At 40.9% G+C, this 20,998-nt stretch overlaps 1 protein-coding gene across 3 annotated transcripts in view; it reads right to left on the bottom strand.

Moving 5' to 3' along the window:
- The window catches only part of UBR1 (ubiquitin protein ligase E3 component n-recognin 1), a 148,438-nt gene that overhangs the window by 7,294 nt on the left and 120,146 nt on the right, over window positions 1-20,998 (bottom strand). For 2 of the 3 annotated variants that reach the window (XM_006778036.2, XM_006778037.2), the window contains exons 41-45: window positions 17,133-17,266; window positions 15,628-15,736; window positions 13,676-13,732; window positions 8,662-8,739; window positions 481-651 (exon numbers count right to left, since the gene is read on the bottom strand). In XM_006778036.2, the coding sequence (XP_006778099.1) occupies window positions 481-651; window positions 8,662-8,739; window positions 13,676-13,732; window positions 15,628-15,736; window positions 17,133-17,266 (549 nt within the window). Of the gene's footprint in view, window positions 1-480; window positions 652-8,661; window positions 8,740-13,675; window positions 13,733-15,627; window positions 15,737-17,132; window positions 17,267-20,998 lie in introns of those variants that run through there. The other variant, XR_001512198.1, reaches the window with a different exon arrangement.

The raw sequence follows: 20,998 nt of genomic DNA, 5'->3' as shown, positions 1-20,998 counted from the left end.
AATTTTTAACTTTTATTTTAAAACTAGAGGCCCAGTGCATGACAATCGTGCACTGGGGGTGGAGGGGTTCTTCAGCCTGGTCTGTGCCTTCTCGCAGTCAGGGAGCCTTTGGGGGGATGTCTGACTGAAAGCTTAGGCCTGGTCCTGCTGCACTCACCAGCCGTGAATCCAGCTTCTGGATGAGGGGCGCTCCCCCTCTGGGAGTGCACTGACCATCAGGGGACAGCTCCTGCGTTAAGCGCCTGCCCCCTGGTAGTCCGTGTGCGTCACAGTGACTGGTTATTCCACCAGTCAGTAGATTTGTATATTAGAGTTTTATTATATAGGACAGCTTCTTGAATACAATCTCAGGTGAATAACTGGTCTCTACTCTAACTTGTGATATAATTTCCTATCAACACACTGTTGTCATAATGGCCTCCAGATTGAATCCAAATTCTCTAAATTCATTATGAAGCTTTTAGAACACACACTACTCACTTCAGGAAAATGCAGACTCCAGCTCCACAGTGAAGTGCATGAAAAATGCAAGCTCCAACCTCTTCCCCATTTACCGTTTCTTGGCAGCAAATGTTCTGAGAACACAGTATGGTCCCACAGAAAAGACAAAGGACAGGGTTCTTTCTCTCATCATCTGCAGACCGTGGGCACCTCAAAAGGGAAGAAAACATTTAGTGTGGTGGAGAAACAAAAAAAGCATGATATATCTAGTTAGCATGAAACATGTTCCCATCACTGGCTGCTTTGCAGCAAAGATAGCTCTTAACAGACAAGGGAACATTTAATTGTATGATTCCTCTTTAATATTTTCCCCTAAGAAGACTTAACAACAAAAAAATCTTCTGATTAATCCATAGTAAGAAAATTTATTATTAAATATAGTATCCTGATAATTCTTATAAAGTTTGACAATTAAATATGCCTTGAGATTGAGATTTATTATAGAATCCAGTCTTCATCTGACATGGCCAATTTATAGTCAACTGCTTCCTCTTGATTCATGTTTAGTCAAGCTTGTGTCCTATGTTGGAGGAATATGACAATATTTTTAAATTATAATTTGCAGTAAGGGTTCAAACACATTTCTCCCCATTTCTTTGAGGTATTGAGATCTTTAGGATTGTAATGAGAGACTGCAGTCTTTGACTTGATGGCCCCTTCCACCTGGAAACACAGAAAGTCTTAGGAATAAAAAAGTGGCCCTGATCGGTTTGGCTCAGTGGATAGAGTGCCGGCCTGTGGACCGAAGGGTTCCAGGTTCGATTCTGGTGAAGGGCATGTACCTTGGTTGCGGGCACATCCCCAATAGGGGGTGTGCAGGAGGCAGTTGATTGATCTTTCTCTCTCATTGATGTTTCTGACTCTCTATCCCTCTCCCTTCTTCTCTGTAAAAAATCAATAAAATATATTTAAAATAAAGGGATAGAGTTGACTTACTTGAACCAAATAGTACTTTGAGATCCGATCATTTTAGATAGTGGCATGGTACAGCCTTGCTATAATACCCCCAAAGAGAGCATCACTTTTTGAATAAAAGTGATAATGGTTTTCTTTTAAAAAGGAGTTTCCCATGCTCCTATCTCTGCTGTATACTGAACATAATGGAAACATCAAGCGTTCCTTAATTCGGGCAGTAAAAAGTAAATGAAACCACAGGAGAGATCCAACAAGGCCCTACTGTCTAATAGGAGCCAAGGGACTCTGCGCATAGGTCTTCCATTCCTGTCTCCTGTAGATGACAGAGCTGTTTCCACTTCCAGGGGGTTGCTCCAGAACGTAATCATAGCCCTTTTTTGATAAAGCCAACATCTTTCACTTTTAGCACAGGATGGCTGAATCTGAGTCACTATAGAGAAAAATAGCTAAAGTATTATAACTGAGCGGCCACATTACACTAAAGCTGGCTCAGTCTTAATGTAAACTAGTGGCGACAATAAAACTGGAAGAAATCATAAGATTTATTTTCATTTTTACTTGAAACCAGTAAGTAGGAATATCATCCAGGAGGATCTTCATTGTGATTAATGACTAACACTCTTTTCAGATCCTCCTAAGAGCCAACAGCATGATAGATACCTTTTAGTGCCTGGGAGAAAATACCTATTCACTGGGCTTTGGGATAGCAATCCAGCCCTAAGATTATGAAAGTCATTGAACTTAAACTGGATGTAATCTTTGAAATCATCTAGCTAATTTTTTGAGGGCTGAGAGACAAAGTGAATCAACCACTTCTTTAGTTGGCTGACCTTAATCTTCATGAGACAAGCATCAAGGAGCCAACACCAACAGCAATTCTATCTGGGAGCAGAGCCTGGACTATAAACTGCCTGAGCCCTGGCTGGGCCCTTTAAACCTCCTGGCTTCATGGCTCAAAGCATTCCTTAGTCATTTTTAGGGCAGATTCTTAAAGTGGGCCAAAGAAAGGCTCGTTAAGCTCTCAAAATGTTCCTAAACAGCAATCCGTTCCTTCAAATGATAGCAAGTTATTTAACACATAATTAAGGACTACTAATCGTCACCTTGTACAGTAACTGGTATCCTTAAAACAAAATTAGAGTTAGTTGTGTTTAGTGGGAGTTGTAATTAATTTAAATTTACTAAGAAGTTTGGCTGCAGGATAATGCTTGGTAACATTACAAAACTCCTAAACGAATTTTGGAATTCTGCAATTTGGGAAAAAGGTGCTTTCTTACTAGAATATCATCCACAAAGTGTTGAATGGGCTTTGACATTCAGGCTGCTGAGATTCTTGCCTTTTAATTACAAGTCACTGGTAGTTTCATGTCATCATTATCAATCTGGTTTGCTATGGCTGGTAGTGTGATGCCAATTGAATGCCAAGGATACATAACCGCATCAATAGGAATTTTGGCTTATTATTTTCAAGACATGATGTGCTGTGATTAAAATATGAAATATTCACATACCAATGGCTAAAGCAGATATGAATATAATGTCTCCACTCAGTGACACTGGTGGTGTACTACTTATGAATTTATGCTACTCAAGTAGTTTACATCATATTATAGCAAGGTAAGTGTAAAACAAAAATTACTATTAACTTTAGAGGATATTATTTTATCATAGAGAATCATGTGTTTAAGCTCATATTGTTCTCTTACAAAAGTAACTAACAGGTAATTCACCCATGGTATTAGTAATGAGTAGAATATAATTTGTTTATTTTGCTTCTCACCAGTCCTAATCATCCAGTGCTTTTTAAAATTTTATTTGAAAGTGATAAGTGAAAAGGAAGAGGAAGATAAAGAAAATTTTGAGATACACTGCTTTGAGTAGTGTTTAATCTGACTGAGTTAGAGGGGCATGGTACCAAAAAAGGCTAAGGGGGTATACTCCCTATTTCCCTTATCCAGGCTTGAACTTGAGTTACAATGCTATTATCTGTTTTACTGTTATAATGGGATTCTATAAAGATTTTGTTTGGGGGAGAAAAGGGTTCTTCAGTGTTTTTTTCAGTGAATCAATGTGGTCACCACACTATAATGCATGTAAAACTGTTTAAAGATAGATGAATAAACAATGATTCTTACAATGGGGGAGGGGAGGTGGAGGGAGAGAGCAGGATAGAGGGAGGGAGGGAGAGAGAGGGAGAGAGTTCTTGTAGCTTTAAAAAAAATTGAGGAGGGATGTCATAGAAGATGGGGGAATAGGGAGCTCCAGGTATCAGTTCCTCTATTGAAACAACTATTGATCTGGCAAGAATTGACTGAAGCAACTATTCTGGATCTCTGGAGTGTAGATGAACACTCGCAGTGCCCAGAGGAGTACTTGACAAAGAAAGAGACTAGTAAATTTCAGCAAATTGTAGCATTTTGTGTAGTGACTAGCATCCCCAGGCCTATAGCAGGTAGCTATGGGGGTGGCTGCCCACAATCCTGGTGGGGCTACTGGATGGGCAATAGGAAACTAATCCTCAAAAACCCGGGTCGTATGTTCTGCACGGCAATTCATTGCCGGGCTGGACACAGAAATTGATCGTTGTTTCAACCACCATAGGCTGAAGTAACTTCTTTGGCAATGATGGTGAAGGGAATTAGACAGAATATTCTTTTTTTCTTCTCTTTTCTGTTCTTATTGGATACAGGAATTTAAGGAAATCTTTGTCAATTCACTGGCTTACCATAGAAATAATGATACAAAGCCTTCAGTAAACACACAACAAGGAATAAAGTCTTTGCAAATAGTGTAGAAAAGTCACTACTAGTGACAATGGCAGCCTTTATCAAGTGACAAGGGAAATTCCTGGGGCAGTGGGGTGGGGCAGATAATCTGATTTCCAGAGTTACTAGATCATAATTTTCAAAATGTCCACTTTTCAAAAAAAATTACAAAGCTAAGAAAGAAAAAAAATCGATGGCCCATTCACAGGAAAAAAAGAAACTGATAGAAATCATTCCTGAGGAAGCCCAGACATGAGGCTTAAAAAACAAAGACTTTAAATTAGCTCTCTTAAATGTGTTAAAAGAGCTGAAGAAAACCAATGACAAAGAACTAAAGGAAATTAGGAAAATATATGAAAAAGTAGAAAATATCAGTAAAAAGAAATTATAAAAAGGTATGTGCCCTTGTCCGGAATCGAACCCAGGACCTTTCAGTCCGCAGGCTGACACTATCCACTGGGCCAAACCGGCTAGGGCAGAATCAGTAAGTTTTAAGGCAGGGCAATTGAAATTACTGAGACAGAGGAGCAGAAAGAAATAAAAATTAAAGAAGTGAAGAAAAAAAAGGAACAGAGCCCTAAGGGATTTATGAGACACCATCAATCAGACCTACATACATATACATTATGGGAGTCCTAGAGACACACACACACACACAAATATTAAAACTAAGCTGGTATCAATTCAAACTAAATTTAGGACATTAACTGTAATCCCTGTGAATACCCAGCAACGTTGCAGGGTGTAAGATCAACACATAATAATTAGTTGTGTTTTAATATACCAGCAATGAACAATACAAACAGGAAATTAAGAAAACAATTTCATTTATAATAGCATCCAAAAGAATAAAATACCTAGAAATAAATTTAACCAAAAAGGTAAAGACTTCACAGTGAAAGCTACAAACATAGCAAAAAGAAATTAAAGGAGACCTAAATACAGGAAGGCATCCATGTTCATGATATGGAGACTACAGAAATGGAAAAGCCAACCTTCAAGTTCATGTGTTACTGCAAGGGATCCCAAATAATTAAAATGAAAAGGAAAAAGCTGAAGGCTCAAATATTACAATTTCAAAACTTACTACAAAACTAATTAAAATGTGTGGTACTAGCATAAGAATAAGACATACAGACCACTGGAGCAGAACTGAGAGTCCAGAAATAAACCCAAACATTTATGATCAATTGATTTTCAATGTGGCTGCCAAAACTATTCAATGGTGGAAAATAGTATCTTGAAAAACAGTGGTGGTGCCAACTGGACCCAGCTGAAAAGAAGAATGAAGCCCTAACCAGTCCGGCTTAGTGGATAGAACGTCGGCCTGTGGACTGAAGGGTCCTGGGTTCAATTCCAGTCAAGGGCACATGCCCAGGTTGTGGGCCGATCCCCAGTGGGGGATGTGCAGGAGGCAGCCCATCAATGATTCTCTCATCACTGATGTTTCTCTCTCTCTCTCCCTCTCCCTTACCCTCTGAAATAAATAAAAATATATAAAAAAAGAAAGAAAAGAAGAATAAAGTTGGACCTCCTACCTTATTTCAAAAATTAACTCAAAATGGATACACATCCTACCCTAGCTGGATTTCTCAGTGGTTAGAATAACAGCCTGCAGTGCAAAGGATCTCGGGTTTGATTCACAGTCAACGGCACAGTACCTTGGCTGTAGGTTCCCCAGCCCTGGTGGGGGTGCAAGCAGGAGGCAACCAATCGATGCATCTCTCTCACATCGATGTCTTTCCCCCGCAACCCCCCGCCCTCTAAAAATCAATGGAAAAATACCCTTGGATGAGGATTAAAAACAAACAAAAAAACACCCTAAATCTAAGCGCTAAAATGATAAACCTATTAGAAAAAAACATAGGAATAAATCTTTATGACTCCAGAATTGGCAATGGATTTTTTAGCACTGACATGAAAAGCCCAAGTAAAAAAGGAAAAAACAGAGAGAAAATGGACTTTTATGAATCAAAGGACATTATGAAAACACAACCTATAGAATGGGATAAGTTATTTGCAAATTAAGAATATGATTAGTGTTTAATGTCCAGAATATATAAAGAACTGTTAACAACTCAACAACAAAACAGTCCGATTATAAAATTGGGAAAGGGCTTAAACATATACAAATGTCCAAGAGGCACATGAAAAGATGTCTGACATCACTGTCATTAAGGAAATGTATATCAAACCACAATGAGCTACTATTTTACACCCACTAGAATGGCTTTAATTTAACAAAACAGAAAGTAGTGTTGGCGAGGATATGGAGAAATAGGAGCCATCGTACATTGCTAGTGGGAATGTAAAATAATACAGTGGAAAACAGTTTAGTGGTTCCTCAAAAAGTTAAACATAGAATTGTCATAATAACCCAGCAATTCCACACCTAAGTAAAATTACTGGAGAAAAATTAAAATACATGTACACACAGAAACTTGTAAATGCATGTTTATAGTAGCATAATTCATAGTAATCAAAAAGGGGACACGATTTTAAATGCCAATTAGTGGATGAATGGATAAAAAAAATTTGAAATATACAATGAAATATTATTTCTCTAAAAAAACAAAAAAGTACTGATACATATTACAACTTGGATGAAACTTGAATACACTATGCTAAGTGAGAGAGGTAAGACACAAAAGGTCATACAGAGTATGATTCCTTTTATATAATACTAGAGGCCTGGTGCACGAAATTTGTGCACTGCGGGGTGGGGGAGGGGGTGTCCCTCAGCCCAGCCTGCACCCTCTCCAATCTTGGACCCCTCAAGGGATATCTGACTGCCCTCCCCTGTGGGATCAGGCCTAAACGGGCAGTCGGACATCCCTCTCACAATCTAGGACTGCTGGCTCCCAACTGCTCACCTGCCTGCCTGATTGCCCCTAATTGCTTCTGCCTGCCAGCCTGATTGCCTCCTAACCACTCCCCTGGCTGATTGATTGACACCTAATTGCCCTCCCCTGCCGGCCCGGTCTCCCCATCTGCCCTCCCCTGCCGGCCTAGTCGCCCCCAACTGCCCTCCCCTGCTGTCCTAATCACCCAACACTGCCCTCCCCTGCAGGCCATCTTGTGGTGGCCATCTCTGACCACATGGGTGTGGCCATCTTGTGTGTTGGAGTGATGGTGAATTTGCATACTGGTCATGACTAATTAGCATATCTGGTCGTGACTGTGAGGGCTTCGTGGCCAATTTGCACATTACCCTTTTATTAGTCATAACTAATTAGCATATCCAGTCATAACTGTGAGGGCTTCATGACCAATTTGCATATTACCCTTTTATTAGTATTATTAGTATAGACTAGAGGCCCAGTGCACAAAATTTGTGCACAGGTAGGGTCCTTAGTGGCTGCTGGCTGCAGGACAGGGCCTCCTTTCATTCCGTGCTGCCCTCTGGTGGTCAGCGCACATCATTGCAAGCGATTGAACTCCCGAGGGGACACTTTACATATTAGGCTTTTATATATATTGACTAGAGGCCCAGTGCATGAAATTCATGTACTGGTAGGATCCCTAGTGGCTGCTGGCTGAGGCCTCCCGCCCTGCCCCCGGACCTCCTTCCCTTCCCCTGGCCACCTGCCAGCCCCAGGGCCTACCTCCCTTCCCCCAGCCGGCCTGTGAGGGGACAATTTGCATACTACACTTTTATTATATAGGATATCCAGAATAGGCAAATCCACAGAGATAGAAAGCAGATTATTGGTTACCAGGGGATTAGAGAAGAGGGGAATGGGGAGTAATTATTTAGTGGATACAAGGTGTTTCTCTGGGGTGATGAGAAAGCTTTGAAACTAGAGAGGTGGTGGTTACATAATATTATAAATATACTAAATGACACAGAATTATACACTTTATCACGATTAATTGCATGTTATGTGGTTTTCACTTAGAGGAACCAGTTAGTGACCCTGAAACAGCAGGAAACAAGAGTATCCCCAAGAAAAGAGAAAATTTTCTTCAAAGGAGGAGCCACTCAGCAGTGGACCTGAAGAAGTGGCTGGTAGCAAGACTAGCAACTCCATGAAAAAGAAAAAGCACCAATAGCTATGCCAGGAAGATTAGAATAGATAGTACCCTGGTGGGTTATAATCACCCACAGTGCCCCATCCCGGTCTCCCAATAAAAACAAATTCCTAAGAGTTGAAAAAATAAAGTTTGCTAGTGGTGGTGTATATATCAACTGTAAGCTTAAACAAATTTTAATTATATATTTCTCTCTCTCTTTTTTTATTGATTTCAGAGAGCAAGGTAGAGGGAGAGAGAGATAGAAACATCAATGATAAGAGAGAATCACTGATTGGCTGCTTTCTGTACGCCTCCCCCCCGCCCCCCACCCCCTGCAATGGAGACTGAGCCTGCAACCTGGGTATGTGCCCTTGACCAGAATTGAACCTGGGACCCTTTAGTCTGCAGGCCAACGCTCTATCCACTGAGCCAAACCGGCTAGAGAAAAATAGATATTTCTTCTTACCTGAAATGAGAAGCTTGATTTAGAAGGCAGCTATAATCATCAGGAAGCTCTATCAAACTATTTCTTTTTCTAGGGTACCTAAAAATACAATTTAAAAGGCAATTTTATTAGGAAATAAGCCCAGATCAAAAATTGACCAATAAAAAAGAAAGTCTTAAAAATAACAAAAGGACCCATACTTGCATTCCATAGTTAATAGATTCCCACTGCTACTAGATTAAAGCCAAATTTCTCAGCCTAGAATTCCAAATCCTTCATCAGCTAGCTTCCTTTCCAAACTCAACTTCCTAAGACTAAATTGTTTCAGCTAGATTTCTATACTATCTAGGAAGGAAACATAAAACAGTGGTTAAGAACACAACCTTTGAAATCAGACAAACCTGGTTACAAATCCTAAATTCTCTGACACCTGATAAGTCACTGAACATAAGCTTATATTTCCTGGTCTGAAGCTGAGGATGAATATATTATATTTTCTTAATCATAAGGCACACCATTGATTTAATAACACTTTTTTGGGGGGAGGGGGACCATAAAAGATTCATGTTGATTTAAGAAATGTTATATGGAGATCAAGAAACATCATGGAGCTGTTGAGGACTCAATAAGACATTGAAATGAAATATAATATACTTAGTACTTGATGCATGTTTGCAAAAGTTATTATACATTATCACCATACTAGATACAACAAAAGCCTTGCTTGCTGCCTTGGGGAAGGTCATCTGAATAACATGAAATTCTCCTCTCAAACTTCAAGCAATCTAAATTCTCTAATTCCTTCTATGTTCAGCTAAAAATTATTTCCTCTGAGAGTAACCTTCATTAAGAATCTTTTACTCTTTAAATTTCTATAGCATTAACAGTATATTCCATATACAGGAGTGGGCAAAAGTAGGTTAAATTACCAGCCATCATTACATAAAAAACAAATCATAAGTAAGGATACAATATAATAATAAGACAAATAATATAAATAAATAATACAATAATCTATCCTATCTAATAAAGAGGGAATATGCTAATTTACTGCCCCGCCCTCAAATATGGTAGTGCCCACAGCCAATAAGGGGGGAATATGCTAATTGACTGGCCCTCCCTCAAAGATGGCGGCGCCCACAGCCACAAGATGGCGGTGCCCAGTCCCCTTAGCCCCGCCAGGGTGGCAGGTGCATGGCAAGGGTGGGCCCACTCCAGGCGGGTCTGGCCTCTCCGCACGCCTGCCTCTGGAGTTCTCCCAGTCCTCTCAGCACCCCAGCCACCCAGGGCTGGCCCAAGGTGCAGGCAAGCCTCAGGAAGCAGCTGCCCAGGGCCACCCGAGGCTCAGGTAACCAGGGCCGGCCGAGCTTGTGCTGCCGGCAGTGTCAGCAGCAGAGGTATGATGGGGTGTCACCTTCTCCTGATAGTTGGGTTGCCTCCTGCCCCTGAGGGCTCCTGGACTGTGAGAGGGGGCAGGCCAGGCTGAGAGACACCCCCTCAGTGCATGAATTTTCATGCACTGAACCTCTAGTCCTATATAATAAAAGGGTAATATGCAAACTGACCCTAACAGCAGAACGACTGGGAATGACTGGTCACTATGACACACACTGACCACCAGGGGGCTGATGCTCAATGCAGGAGTTGCCCGCTGGTGGTCAGTGTGCTCCCACATGAGGGATCTCTGCTCAGCCACAAGCCAGGCTGATGGCTGCCAGTACAGCGGTGGTGGTGGGAGCCTCTCCCGCCTCCTCAGCAGCGCTAAGGATGTCCAACTGCAGCTTAGGCCTGCTCCCCGCTGGCAAGTGGACATTCCCCGAGGGCTGCCGGGCTGCCAGAGGGATGTCTGACTGCCAGCTTGGGCCTGATCTCCCAGGGAGCGGGCCTAAGCCAGCAGGTAGACATCCTCCGAGGGGTCCCAGACTGTGAGAAGGCACAGGCCAAGCTGAGGAACCCCCCCTCCCCGAGTGCACAAATGTTTGTGCACCAGGCCTCTAGTAATATAAATAAAAGCGTAATATGCTAATTAGACCGGACGTCCTTCCGGATGACCTTTCAGATGAAGCCGGGGCTGTGAGGGAAGCGTGAGTCCCGAGTGCCTCCTGGCGGCCGGAGGGAAGCCCGGGTCCCGGGTGCCAGAGGGAAGCAGGTGCCAGCAGCTGGGGAAGGAAAGCCCACTACTGCACAAATTTCGTGCATTGGGCCTCTAGTTAATAAACAATAATACAAGAATAAACTGTGTTTTACGTACTCACAACTATCAACATACTTTTGCCCACCCCTGTATTATATATATATATTTTTTAATATATTTTATTGATTTTTTACAGAGAGGAAGGGCGAGGGAGAGAGAGTTAGAGACATCGATGACAGAGAAACATCCATCAGCCGCCTCCTGCACACCCCCTACTGGGGATGTACCCGCAGCCAAGGTACATGCCCTTGACTGGAATCGAACCTGGGACGCTTCAGTCTGCAGGCCGATGCTCCATTCACTGAGCCAAACCGGCTAGGGCCCCTGTATTATATTTTATCTTACTTATGTCTTGAATTTATGTATATAATTCAATTATAAACTACACATTACAAAACTCTATGTGTTATGTCTTTTAACTCTCCCAGAGTATTTAGTATCATGCTGGGGAAGTAGCAGATGTCTAAAAGGTACACAATGAATTAGAACAAAGGAAAAATGGTATGAGATTAACTAGTCCTGAAATATGTATGTACTCATCTTCTAAACTATTTTCTACTTTAAGATCTTCCTTTTCTTTCTTTTTTTTTTTGTAGCTTCTTGACCCCTTCTGCCATTCATAGGGTCCTTCTGCCCCCCCGCCCCTTTTTTTAGTTTTATTGCTTAAAGTATTACAAAGGGTATTACATATGTCTCCTTTTTTCCCCCACCCTTGACAATCAGATCTTTCTTTTCTTCTTCTTCTTTCTTTTTTAAATATATATTTTATTGATTTTTTACAGAGAGAAAGGGAGAGAGATAGAGAGCTAGAAACATCGATGAGAGAGAAACATCGATCGGCCGCCTCCTGCACATCCCCCACTGGAGATGTGCACGCAACCCAGGTACATGCCCTTGACCGGAATCGAACCTGGGACCTTTCAGTCCGCAGGCCGAAGCTCTATCCACTGAGCAAAACCGGTTTTGGCCAGATCTTTCTTTTCTTGGTGATGTGAATACTACTGCATCTGAGCACAGAAGCTGGATCTGTAATCTCTAAATCACTAAAGCTGGGTTAAAATAGGTTAAATTACCAGCCATCAGCCATCATCATACATAAAAAATAAATGGATAACATGTGCACATTTACAAGGAAGGTAAAAGAGTTCAAAGGGTGAGAAAAGATGTAAAAAGAAAGTGGCAAATGTACATTGTCTCACAGTGTTATGATCTTGGAATGTAAAAAACTTCTTTGGGTTGAATTCCATGGAAGTCACTGATCTGTGTCCCTGAACTACGAAACATGAATATCTGAGCTGAGGAATAATTTCTCTTGATAACTAAACAATTAAGAAATACTAAAAAAGAAAAGTTTTGTTGGGTAATGGTACTGGTGTTAGTATTTAAGACTGAGCAGTTGGGTTTCAACTCCTCTGCTTGCTTATTGATGCAATTCAATTTAAATAAAAATTAGACACTGTACATAATATAAGCTAGGCCCTGGAGGGGATACACAGAAGATAAGCGTGCAGTTTTGGCCCTTGTTGAGTTTACTGCTAGTGATGTAGTGTATTGGCAGGTACACATGCACACACATACCAACAGAAATTAGACGATATATTAGGATAGGCTTTTTGGAGGAGGGGATATTTGAATTAGTCCTTGAGGAAGAAGTGAATTTTGATGGAATCATAACCTGAGGAAGAGAGGAGGGCTAAAGAAGTTTTATTGGGCTGAAGCACCGTCCAGTTCTCCATCAGGAAGAACACTGGTGTTGAGACTATAACTCCACATCTTCCAGTACTGTGACAAAACCTCAGATGCATGGCCAGAAGGACCCATACTTGCAATCCATAATAGAAGGCCACACATCTGAGATTTCATATTGTTGGAATCAGCTTTCTATAAGTTTGGTGTGGCTGAACCAAGAGAGAAGACATATGCAGATTTCCATAGAAATTCTGATGCCATGAAAGATTTTGAGGAGATGAGGAAGGCTGGTATCTTTCAGAGTACAAAGTTATGATCTTGGAATGTAAAAAACTTCTTTGGGTTGAATTCCATGGAAGTTTGTCACTGATCTGTGTCCCTGAACTACGAAACATGAATATCTGAGCTGAGGAATAATTTCTCTTGATAACTAAACAATTAAGAAATACTAAAAAAGAAAAGTTTTGTTGGGTAATCTAAAACCATATAGGTAGGAAGGGAAAAGAGAGGAAACAGTTCTATTTATATCTTTATATATTACTGTATTCTCAAAGGAAAAAAAGTAATTTATAGGAATACTGTCACTACCATCTGATGGCTCCAAGATGCCATTCCCTTCCTTTGCCTTTTTGTTGTTGTTAATCCTCACCGAGGATATTTTTCCATTGATTTTTTTGAGAGAGGGGAAGGGAAGGCGGGGGCGGGTGGGGGCGTGTTCAGGCAGACATTCACACAAATGAGAGAGACACATTGATTGGTTGCCTCCCATGCGCGCCCGACCTGGGGGTAATCGAACCTGTAACCCAGGTATGTGCCCTTGACTCGGAATCAAACCCAAGACCCTTTGATGTGTGGGCAGATGCGATACTCTATCAACTGAGCAACACCAGCCAGGGCACCTCTGCCTTTTAATGGACTTGCACTAGCTTAAGGAAGAGGAGCTGGTGGGCATCAAACTATTTGGGAAAATGACAGTCAGTCCAAGTGAAAAACAAATGTAGGAATAATCTGACTTCTGGCAAAGACCTAAAAGAAATGTACGAAACCAGGTACTTAGTGAGAATGAAGACAGACTAGAAAGCTCAACAAATCAACTAGTTTTGGAAACATAACTTGTAGATGGGGAGAAAAGGACTAAAAAACAAAACCAACCTGACTATGGTGCTTTTTTGCTTCAAGCAGTTCAGTAAGGCAGGATCTGCACACCACCTATATGAGGAGCAAAGAGAAAAAGCAAATAGGTCATCACAACTTTAGTACAATAGTCACCATTGAGTCATTCTTTCCAAATCTTTCTGTTCCTTCTTTCCAAATTCCTTCTTTTAGACTTTTTATTTTATATCTTATCCCCTCTCTCCCCTACTTTTTCTATATCTCCGTATTGATTGTTCCCCTCTTTTTATTAATTTCTTTTTTAAAGGGTTTATCGATCAAGGTCCTACTAGGAAAACAAAAACCATTCTGAGTACTTTAGCAAGAGGGACTTTAATCTCAGGAATTGGTAATAAAAGATAATAGAAGGGCTGAGGAGCCAACCAGGAGACAAAACAAAAAAACAAGGCAACCCAAAGATTAGCCAAAAAATTAGAAAAAAACAGGAAGCCCCCCCCGCCCCCCCCCCCCAGGCTGGAAGAAGAAAAGAAAATAATGTATTACTGAAGCCCCGGGGCTAGGGTCACCAGTGGATTCTGGAGCCACAGCAGCCTTGTCTGGTGGGAACTGGAGCAAGAGAAGAGCTACAGCCACTGCCAGAGATGCCCCACCAGGCAGAGAGAGGCAGTCTAAGGACTCAGGCTTTTCTCATACTCCTGGCTTCTAATATCTTGCCAGTGTCTCCCACTGGCTAAACGCAGGCAGAAGCCAATTGACAAGGAAGGGAGACTGGAAAAACCTGCAGGGGTCAGTCTCCTGCACTACAGAGTATAGGATGAGAAAGGGCTTTGAGGCAAGCAGGGTCAGGAATAGTACAAAGGGCAGGACTTTTTGTTTCAAAGTTTAAGTTTTTATCATTTGACTATCCTAGAATTAGCAAATTCAAAATGTATCAACTCCAAGAATATAAAAGTAAAATTAGTATAACCTACTGTGATTATAATCAACACAAAGCATGATATTGATTTTTTTTCTTTTACCCATTTTGATTCATTTTTAACACACTGAATACCTCGTGAAAAATGAGTAAACACAGAAAAGAACCTAACAAGAGATGAAAGCACAGAAAAGGATGACAAAAGACAGGCAGACATTCACACAAATCCTGACAGGGACATGGAAGGGCAAAAAACATTGATTAAAGAAAAAGGCAGACAGTTAAAGGTAATCATTACCTTTAACTCAACCTGTGGGTTGCAAACAATGAATACACATCCTGCATATCAGATATTTACATTACGATTCATAACAGTAGCAAAATTACAGTTATGAAGTAGCAACGAAAATAATTTTATGGTTGGGGTCACCACAACATGAGGAACTGTATTAAAGGGTCGCGGCATTAGGAAGGTTGAGAACCACTGTAAGGAAGTCATGGAGGTAAGAGTAACACAGTGGAAAATGACTGAAAATGGTGGCAGCAAAGACAAAAGTAAGGAGATTGCAGGTTAGGAGGGTAAAGAGTGATCAGGAAGACCAATAAGTAATGGGGTAGAAAAAAGCTTTTCTGAAAGCAAGACACACTTCTCCCAGGGAAATGTAACTGATACATTTTTTATCTACCAACTGTTTTAGATATAGCCCCCAAATGGGGTTCTTTTGATACTTAATTGTGACTTTATGGCTACTGGTAACATGGTTTTTACTAACACCCTCCCACCCCCCTCACCCCCACCCCGTTTAAAACTGCAATGATGAGACAGTAGCTCTGGAGAAAATAAGTACAGTGAATGGTACTTGGTGGAACAAGTAGAAAGTACATGGTGGAACAAGTAGAAATTCCAGCTGCCCATGGCTCTTAGTCTTACTCCAATTCCTTTAGTGGGTAAATTAGGAATCAACTATATTTTTGCCATCTTCAATCAATGCTAATCAATTTAAAAGCTAGCAAGTAATTTTATCTTTCCTAAACTGTATAATAACTCAACAATGATATTTTGTCCCCACAGTACCTCTGGAGGAAGGGTTTTACAGTATGCCAATATTCCTGGAAAAGTAGGAACAAATTTGTGGGTAAAGATAGATAGGTACAGAGTGCACTGTACTCTCCTTCAGTAGAATCTGCAAGAGAATAAAAATACATTTAATAAGCACATTATTCTTTCCAGGTCAACCTGTTAATAGAGGTTTTTCATTGTTTATGTTCATTATTATATGCTCTCTATACAGAGTGTATTTTGTACTCTATAAAACTCCATAAAAGCGATCCTTTTAAAACAAATCTGATGAAGTCATTCTCCTGATCAGATGTCTCTAATGTTAAATCACCACATGATATGAAATACAAAGTCCTTATTGTGGCATACAGACCCTACATGACCTGCCCCTGGATGCCTCTTAGACCTCATCTCTATCACCCTCCCCTTGCTCATTATGCTTTAGCCACACTCTTCTTTTTATTATTCTTTGACTGTCAAGAAAAGCATTTGCATTTATTACTCCTTCTGCTTAGGAAAACTCTTTCTTCAACTCTCTGTCAGTTCAACCCAGCTCTGTTTTTTCAATGTCTCTCTGCTCAATGTCTCCTCATAGAAAACCCTCCCATTATTATTTTCCTTTGCAGTACTTATCACCATTTGACAAGTTTATCTGTCTATTTATATTTGGTCTCCTCCCAATAAAAGAAATAACTTTACCATATTACAACACTGACTAGACTAGATAAATTAATACATGATTTTTTAAAACTGCAAACAAAAGACTGTAATGGTAAGTACTTGAAAAGTAGCAACCTGTTTTACATAGAATCAGGACAAACCTAGATTCAATAAATCCTACTAAACCGAGTTCAAAACAAAGAAACTGATAGCCAGTAAAGTGGACCTGGGCAGTTTAATCTCAAAGGATAAAAGGAAGAATCTACAAGCAATTTTTGTGACTCTACCAAAATCATACAAGTGCTCTGATTTTTACCTATACAAAGCCACACGGAAGCCTTCTTGACTTTGATCTAGATTTAAAGCAAGTTAAGGAGAAAATGCCTCTGTTAAATATACATGGCCTTGGTTTAATACTGGAGACCTTTCCTAGGAGCATTTCAATTCTTTTATAAAATAGACATGTTCAAAATTTAAACAACTGAGTGTACAGTAAAGTTTTCCTCCTACCTAGCCAAATATTTCTCTTCCCTAAGAGCAACCAATTTTCCAATTTCTTATATATCCCATCTTATCAGTTATATTCTGCATGCAGGCATTTTATAAACTCAAGCACATTAACTATACATAGAAAGGACCCATGAGTAGATTTTGTAGATTGTGAGGCTAATCTGGTTTTCGGTCTGACCTTTAACCTAACACCAGGGCAGGGACACACATGTTCAGAGTGAAAACTGATGAGTGAGGTGGGGAATACTTGAATTAGGAAGTTTTTTTATGCTCTCCCTTTGTATTCTTGAGGCTGAAGGTAAGAAAAAATAGCCTCTCATTTACTACTATGATTTCATTTTTCTACTTACTGGTAAACAGGTCTTCAGGTGGAGTTACTCCAAGTAAATAGTGGAAAAACAATGCAGCACAACGAAGGTAAGGCATGATGCCATTCTTCAGCGAGACCCACAAATACCAGCCAGGAATATCACAGGCAACGCAGCTAAGAGGCAATAATTTCAGAACAGAACAGAATATTGATGAGCTTAAAACTCTAGATTTTAAACAGACCCTCTTTCAAAAACATAGCTAAGCATTTAAATAATTTTTATCCATTTAATTTTTAAACATTTAAAACAAAATATTTAACTAGCTATAGCTTCAGTCTATACATCTAGTAATTTCCTAAAGAAAACCACAGGTGACGTCAGAGGAATGGTAGTGTAAGAGATTCCCTTTGGTTTCTTCCCTTGAAATTTCAACAACTTGAACAGCTATCTCAACAAATGATTCCATGCCCAATGCATAAATACACCAGAGAGATCCACAGGTGTGGATCATCTAAAGATGTGGACAAGTAGAGCAAAAGGGGAAGGCAAAAGGGAGAGGGGCTGAAACGAGCCAGGCATGCTCACAGCGGGGCTCTGTTGAAGAGGGGAGGAATCCAGTGGTGGCTGACATTCCTTTCAGCCAGGAGGAGACTCAGTGGGCAGAAGTGAGCTAAACAAGCTGCAGCTGAGCTGAGAGACCTAAGCAAAGACACATATAGTACATGGTAGTATGGCCGTGATTATCAAGCGGTTGGCATTTCAGATGGAGAAACAAAGCCACGGAGTTTGGCCACCTTTCCTTAGTCTCCCCGAGCAGTGGTTGCCAACCTTTCGGACCTCATGGACCACCAGTGGTCTGCAGACCAGCAGTTGGCGACCACTGTCCCAGAGCATGCCTCCCTTTGCCTTTGGTATTTATTGGGTTGCATAGCACATTATCTGCGAGCCTGAGAACTAGCACTACAAAGTAATCCCATTTTTTTCTGAGTGAAAGGTGCACTCTGTGACCGGTCCCGGGGAGAGGGAACAAGGGGAACCCTGTGGAGGCCCAATGCATTGCAGCTACACAGCAGCCAGAGACAGTGGTGGTGGGTTGACACTGTGGTTTCACAGAGCTAATAAAAAAACTAGTGATTCAGCGCCACCAACTGGAAAAGAATAGAAAGACCTCTTTATATTAATCTTGAAGTGCCACTCACACATAAATGTCTAGACAGGAAGGAACCCATCAAATACCATGAATAACCAAGGTAGTGAGGCAGATAGAAAATGAAAAATCTCCAGAAAACAGACTTAAAGACACAGAAACCTGTGACATAAATGACAGAAAATTCAAGATTGCAGTTCTGAAAATACTCAGTGAGATGTGAGAAAATACAGCAATTTAGAAAACAACTTAATGAACAAAACTAGTACTTTACCAAAGAGATTGAAACTTTAAAAAAGAACCAAACAGAAATACTGGAGATGAAGAATTATATAAAATAGATCAAGAATAAACTAGTGCCCTAGTTGGTTTGGCTCAGTGGATAGAGCGTCGGCCTGTGGACTGAAGGGTTCCAAGTTCAATTCCGGTCAAGGGCATATGCCCGGGTTGTGGGCTTGATCCCCAGTGGGGTGTGTACTGGAGGCAGTCGATCAGTGATTCTCTCTCATCATTGCTGTTTCTATCTCTCTTTCTCTCCCTCTCCCTTCCTCTCTGAAATCAATAAAATATGTTTTTTTAAAAAAAGAATAAACTAGTGAGCACAGAAAATAGAGCAAACCAAACAGAGGAAAGAATCTGTGACATAGAAATCTAGAAATGACAGAAAGGAAGAGAGTGATGTGAGCATAAAGAAAAAGAAAAAAAGACCTCTATAAGAACTATCTGACTCTATATATTTAAAAGACTAAGCAACCGTTACAACCGAAAAACCGGTTGACCAGTAGCTATGACATGCACTGACCACCAGGAGGCTGACACTAAACACAGGAGCTGCCCCCTGGTGGTCAGTATGCTCCCACAGCCAACCTCCTGTGGCCCCTCCCCCTCAGCCGGCCAACCTCCATGGTCCCTTCCCCTGGCCGGCCAACCTCCCCAAATCCTTCCCCCCAGCCAGTCCCCCACTGACCACCAGGGGGCTGACACTAAACACAGGAGCTGCCCCCTGGTGGTCAGTATGCTCCCACAGCCAACCTCCTGTGGCCCCTCCCCCTCAGCTGGACAACCTCCATGGTCCCTTCCCCTGGCCGGCCAACCTCCCCAAATCCTTGCCCCCAGTCAGTCCCCCATAGGCCTTGATTGCCAGCCAGGCTGAGGAACCCCACCCATGCATGAATTCGTGCACTGGGCCTCTAGTATAAGAATAATAAGCATACCAGAAAGAGAGGGAGAAAGGGAAGAGAGCCCATTCAAACAAATAGTTGATGAAAATTTATCAAACCTATGAAAAGAACTAGATCCCCACTTCCAAGCAGTAAACCAAATACCTAGTTACCTCAATTCAAAGAGGCCTTCTCTAAGTCACATTGTATTAAAACTTAAAAATTAATGACAAAGAAAGAATTTTCAAGGCAGTCAGGGAAAAGAAAGTAACCTATAAAGGAAAGCCCACTAGGTTATCATTGGACTCCTCAGCAAACCAAAAAAGAGTGGAACCAAATATTCAAACTACTGAGAGAAATATTATCCACCAATAATAATATATCCAGAAAACTTATCCTTTAAATATGAAGAAAAAATAAACACTTTTCCAGACATACAGAAGCTGAGGGAATTCATTGCCAAAAGACCTATATTGCAAGAAATACTCAAGGGAGGTTTTTCTACCTGAAACAAAGAACAAAAGGTCACAGTCCAGCTAGTGTGGCTCAGTAGTTGAGCAATGACCTATGAACCAGGAGGTCAAAGTTCAATTCCTGGTCAGGGCACATGTCCGAGTTGCAGGCTCAATCCCCAGAGGGGGGCATGCAGGAGGCAGCTGATCAATGATTCTCTCTCATCACTGTTGTTTCTATCGCTCTGTCCCTCTTCCTCTTAGAAATCAATAAAAAATTTTTTTTTTAAAAAAGAAGTATGTCTTCTTGATACAGTGTCCCCATTATCATTATAAAATGTTCAACTTTGTCTTGTTACCTTTATTATCTTGAAATCTATTTCATCAGATATAAATATGGCTAAACCTGCATTTCTGTCTATGCTATTTGCTAAAGAATCATTTTCCACCTTTTCAATTAGAATCTAGATGCGTCTTTGCAGCTTAGATGTGTCTCCTGAAGGCAGCATATGGTGGGTTTTGTTTACTGATCCACTCTGCTAATCTTTGCTTCTTTTTTGGTAAATTCAGCCCATTTACATTTAGGGTAATTACTGATGTGTTCCTGGTCCCCCAATGGGACTGGGAATTGAACCATGACCTCCTGGTTCATAGGTCAACACTTAACACCACTGAGCCACCGTGGCTGGGCAACAGTTTTGTTTTCTTTAATATTTGTATGTATATTTTTATTTACTTTTTAATCTTTTTTATTATTTTTAAAAATTAAATCTTTATTGTTCAGATTATTACATTTGTTCCTCTTTCCCCCCCCATAACTCCCCTCCTCCCAGTTCCCATCACACCCCCGTCCTCACTCCCCACCCACTGTCCTCATCCGTAGGCGCACGATTTTTGTCCAGTCTCTTCCCGTATCCTGCACACCCCTTTCCCCTCCAAGAATAGTCAGTCCACTCCCTTTCTATGCCCTGATTCTATTATCATCACCAGTTCATTCTGTTCATCAGATTATTTATTCACTTGGTTTTTAGATTTACTTGTTGATAGATCTGTATCTGTTGTTCATAGTTCGTATCTTTACCTTTTTCTTCTTCTTCCTCTTCTTAAAGGATAACTTTAAGCATTTCATATAATACCAGTCTAGTG

The sequence above is a fragment of the Myotis davidii genome, unplaced genomic scaffold, assembly GCF_000327345.1.
Source record: "Myotis davidii unplaced genomic scaffold, ASM32734v1 scaffold46, whole genome shotgun sequence".
NCBI classification, from domain to species: domain Eukaryota; kingdom Metazoa; phylum Chordata; class Mammalia; order Chiroptera; family Vespertilionidae; genus Myotis; species Myotis davidii.
Note: the sequence above shows the minus strand (reverse complement) of the source record. Positions and strands in the feature narration are given on the sequence as shown.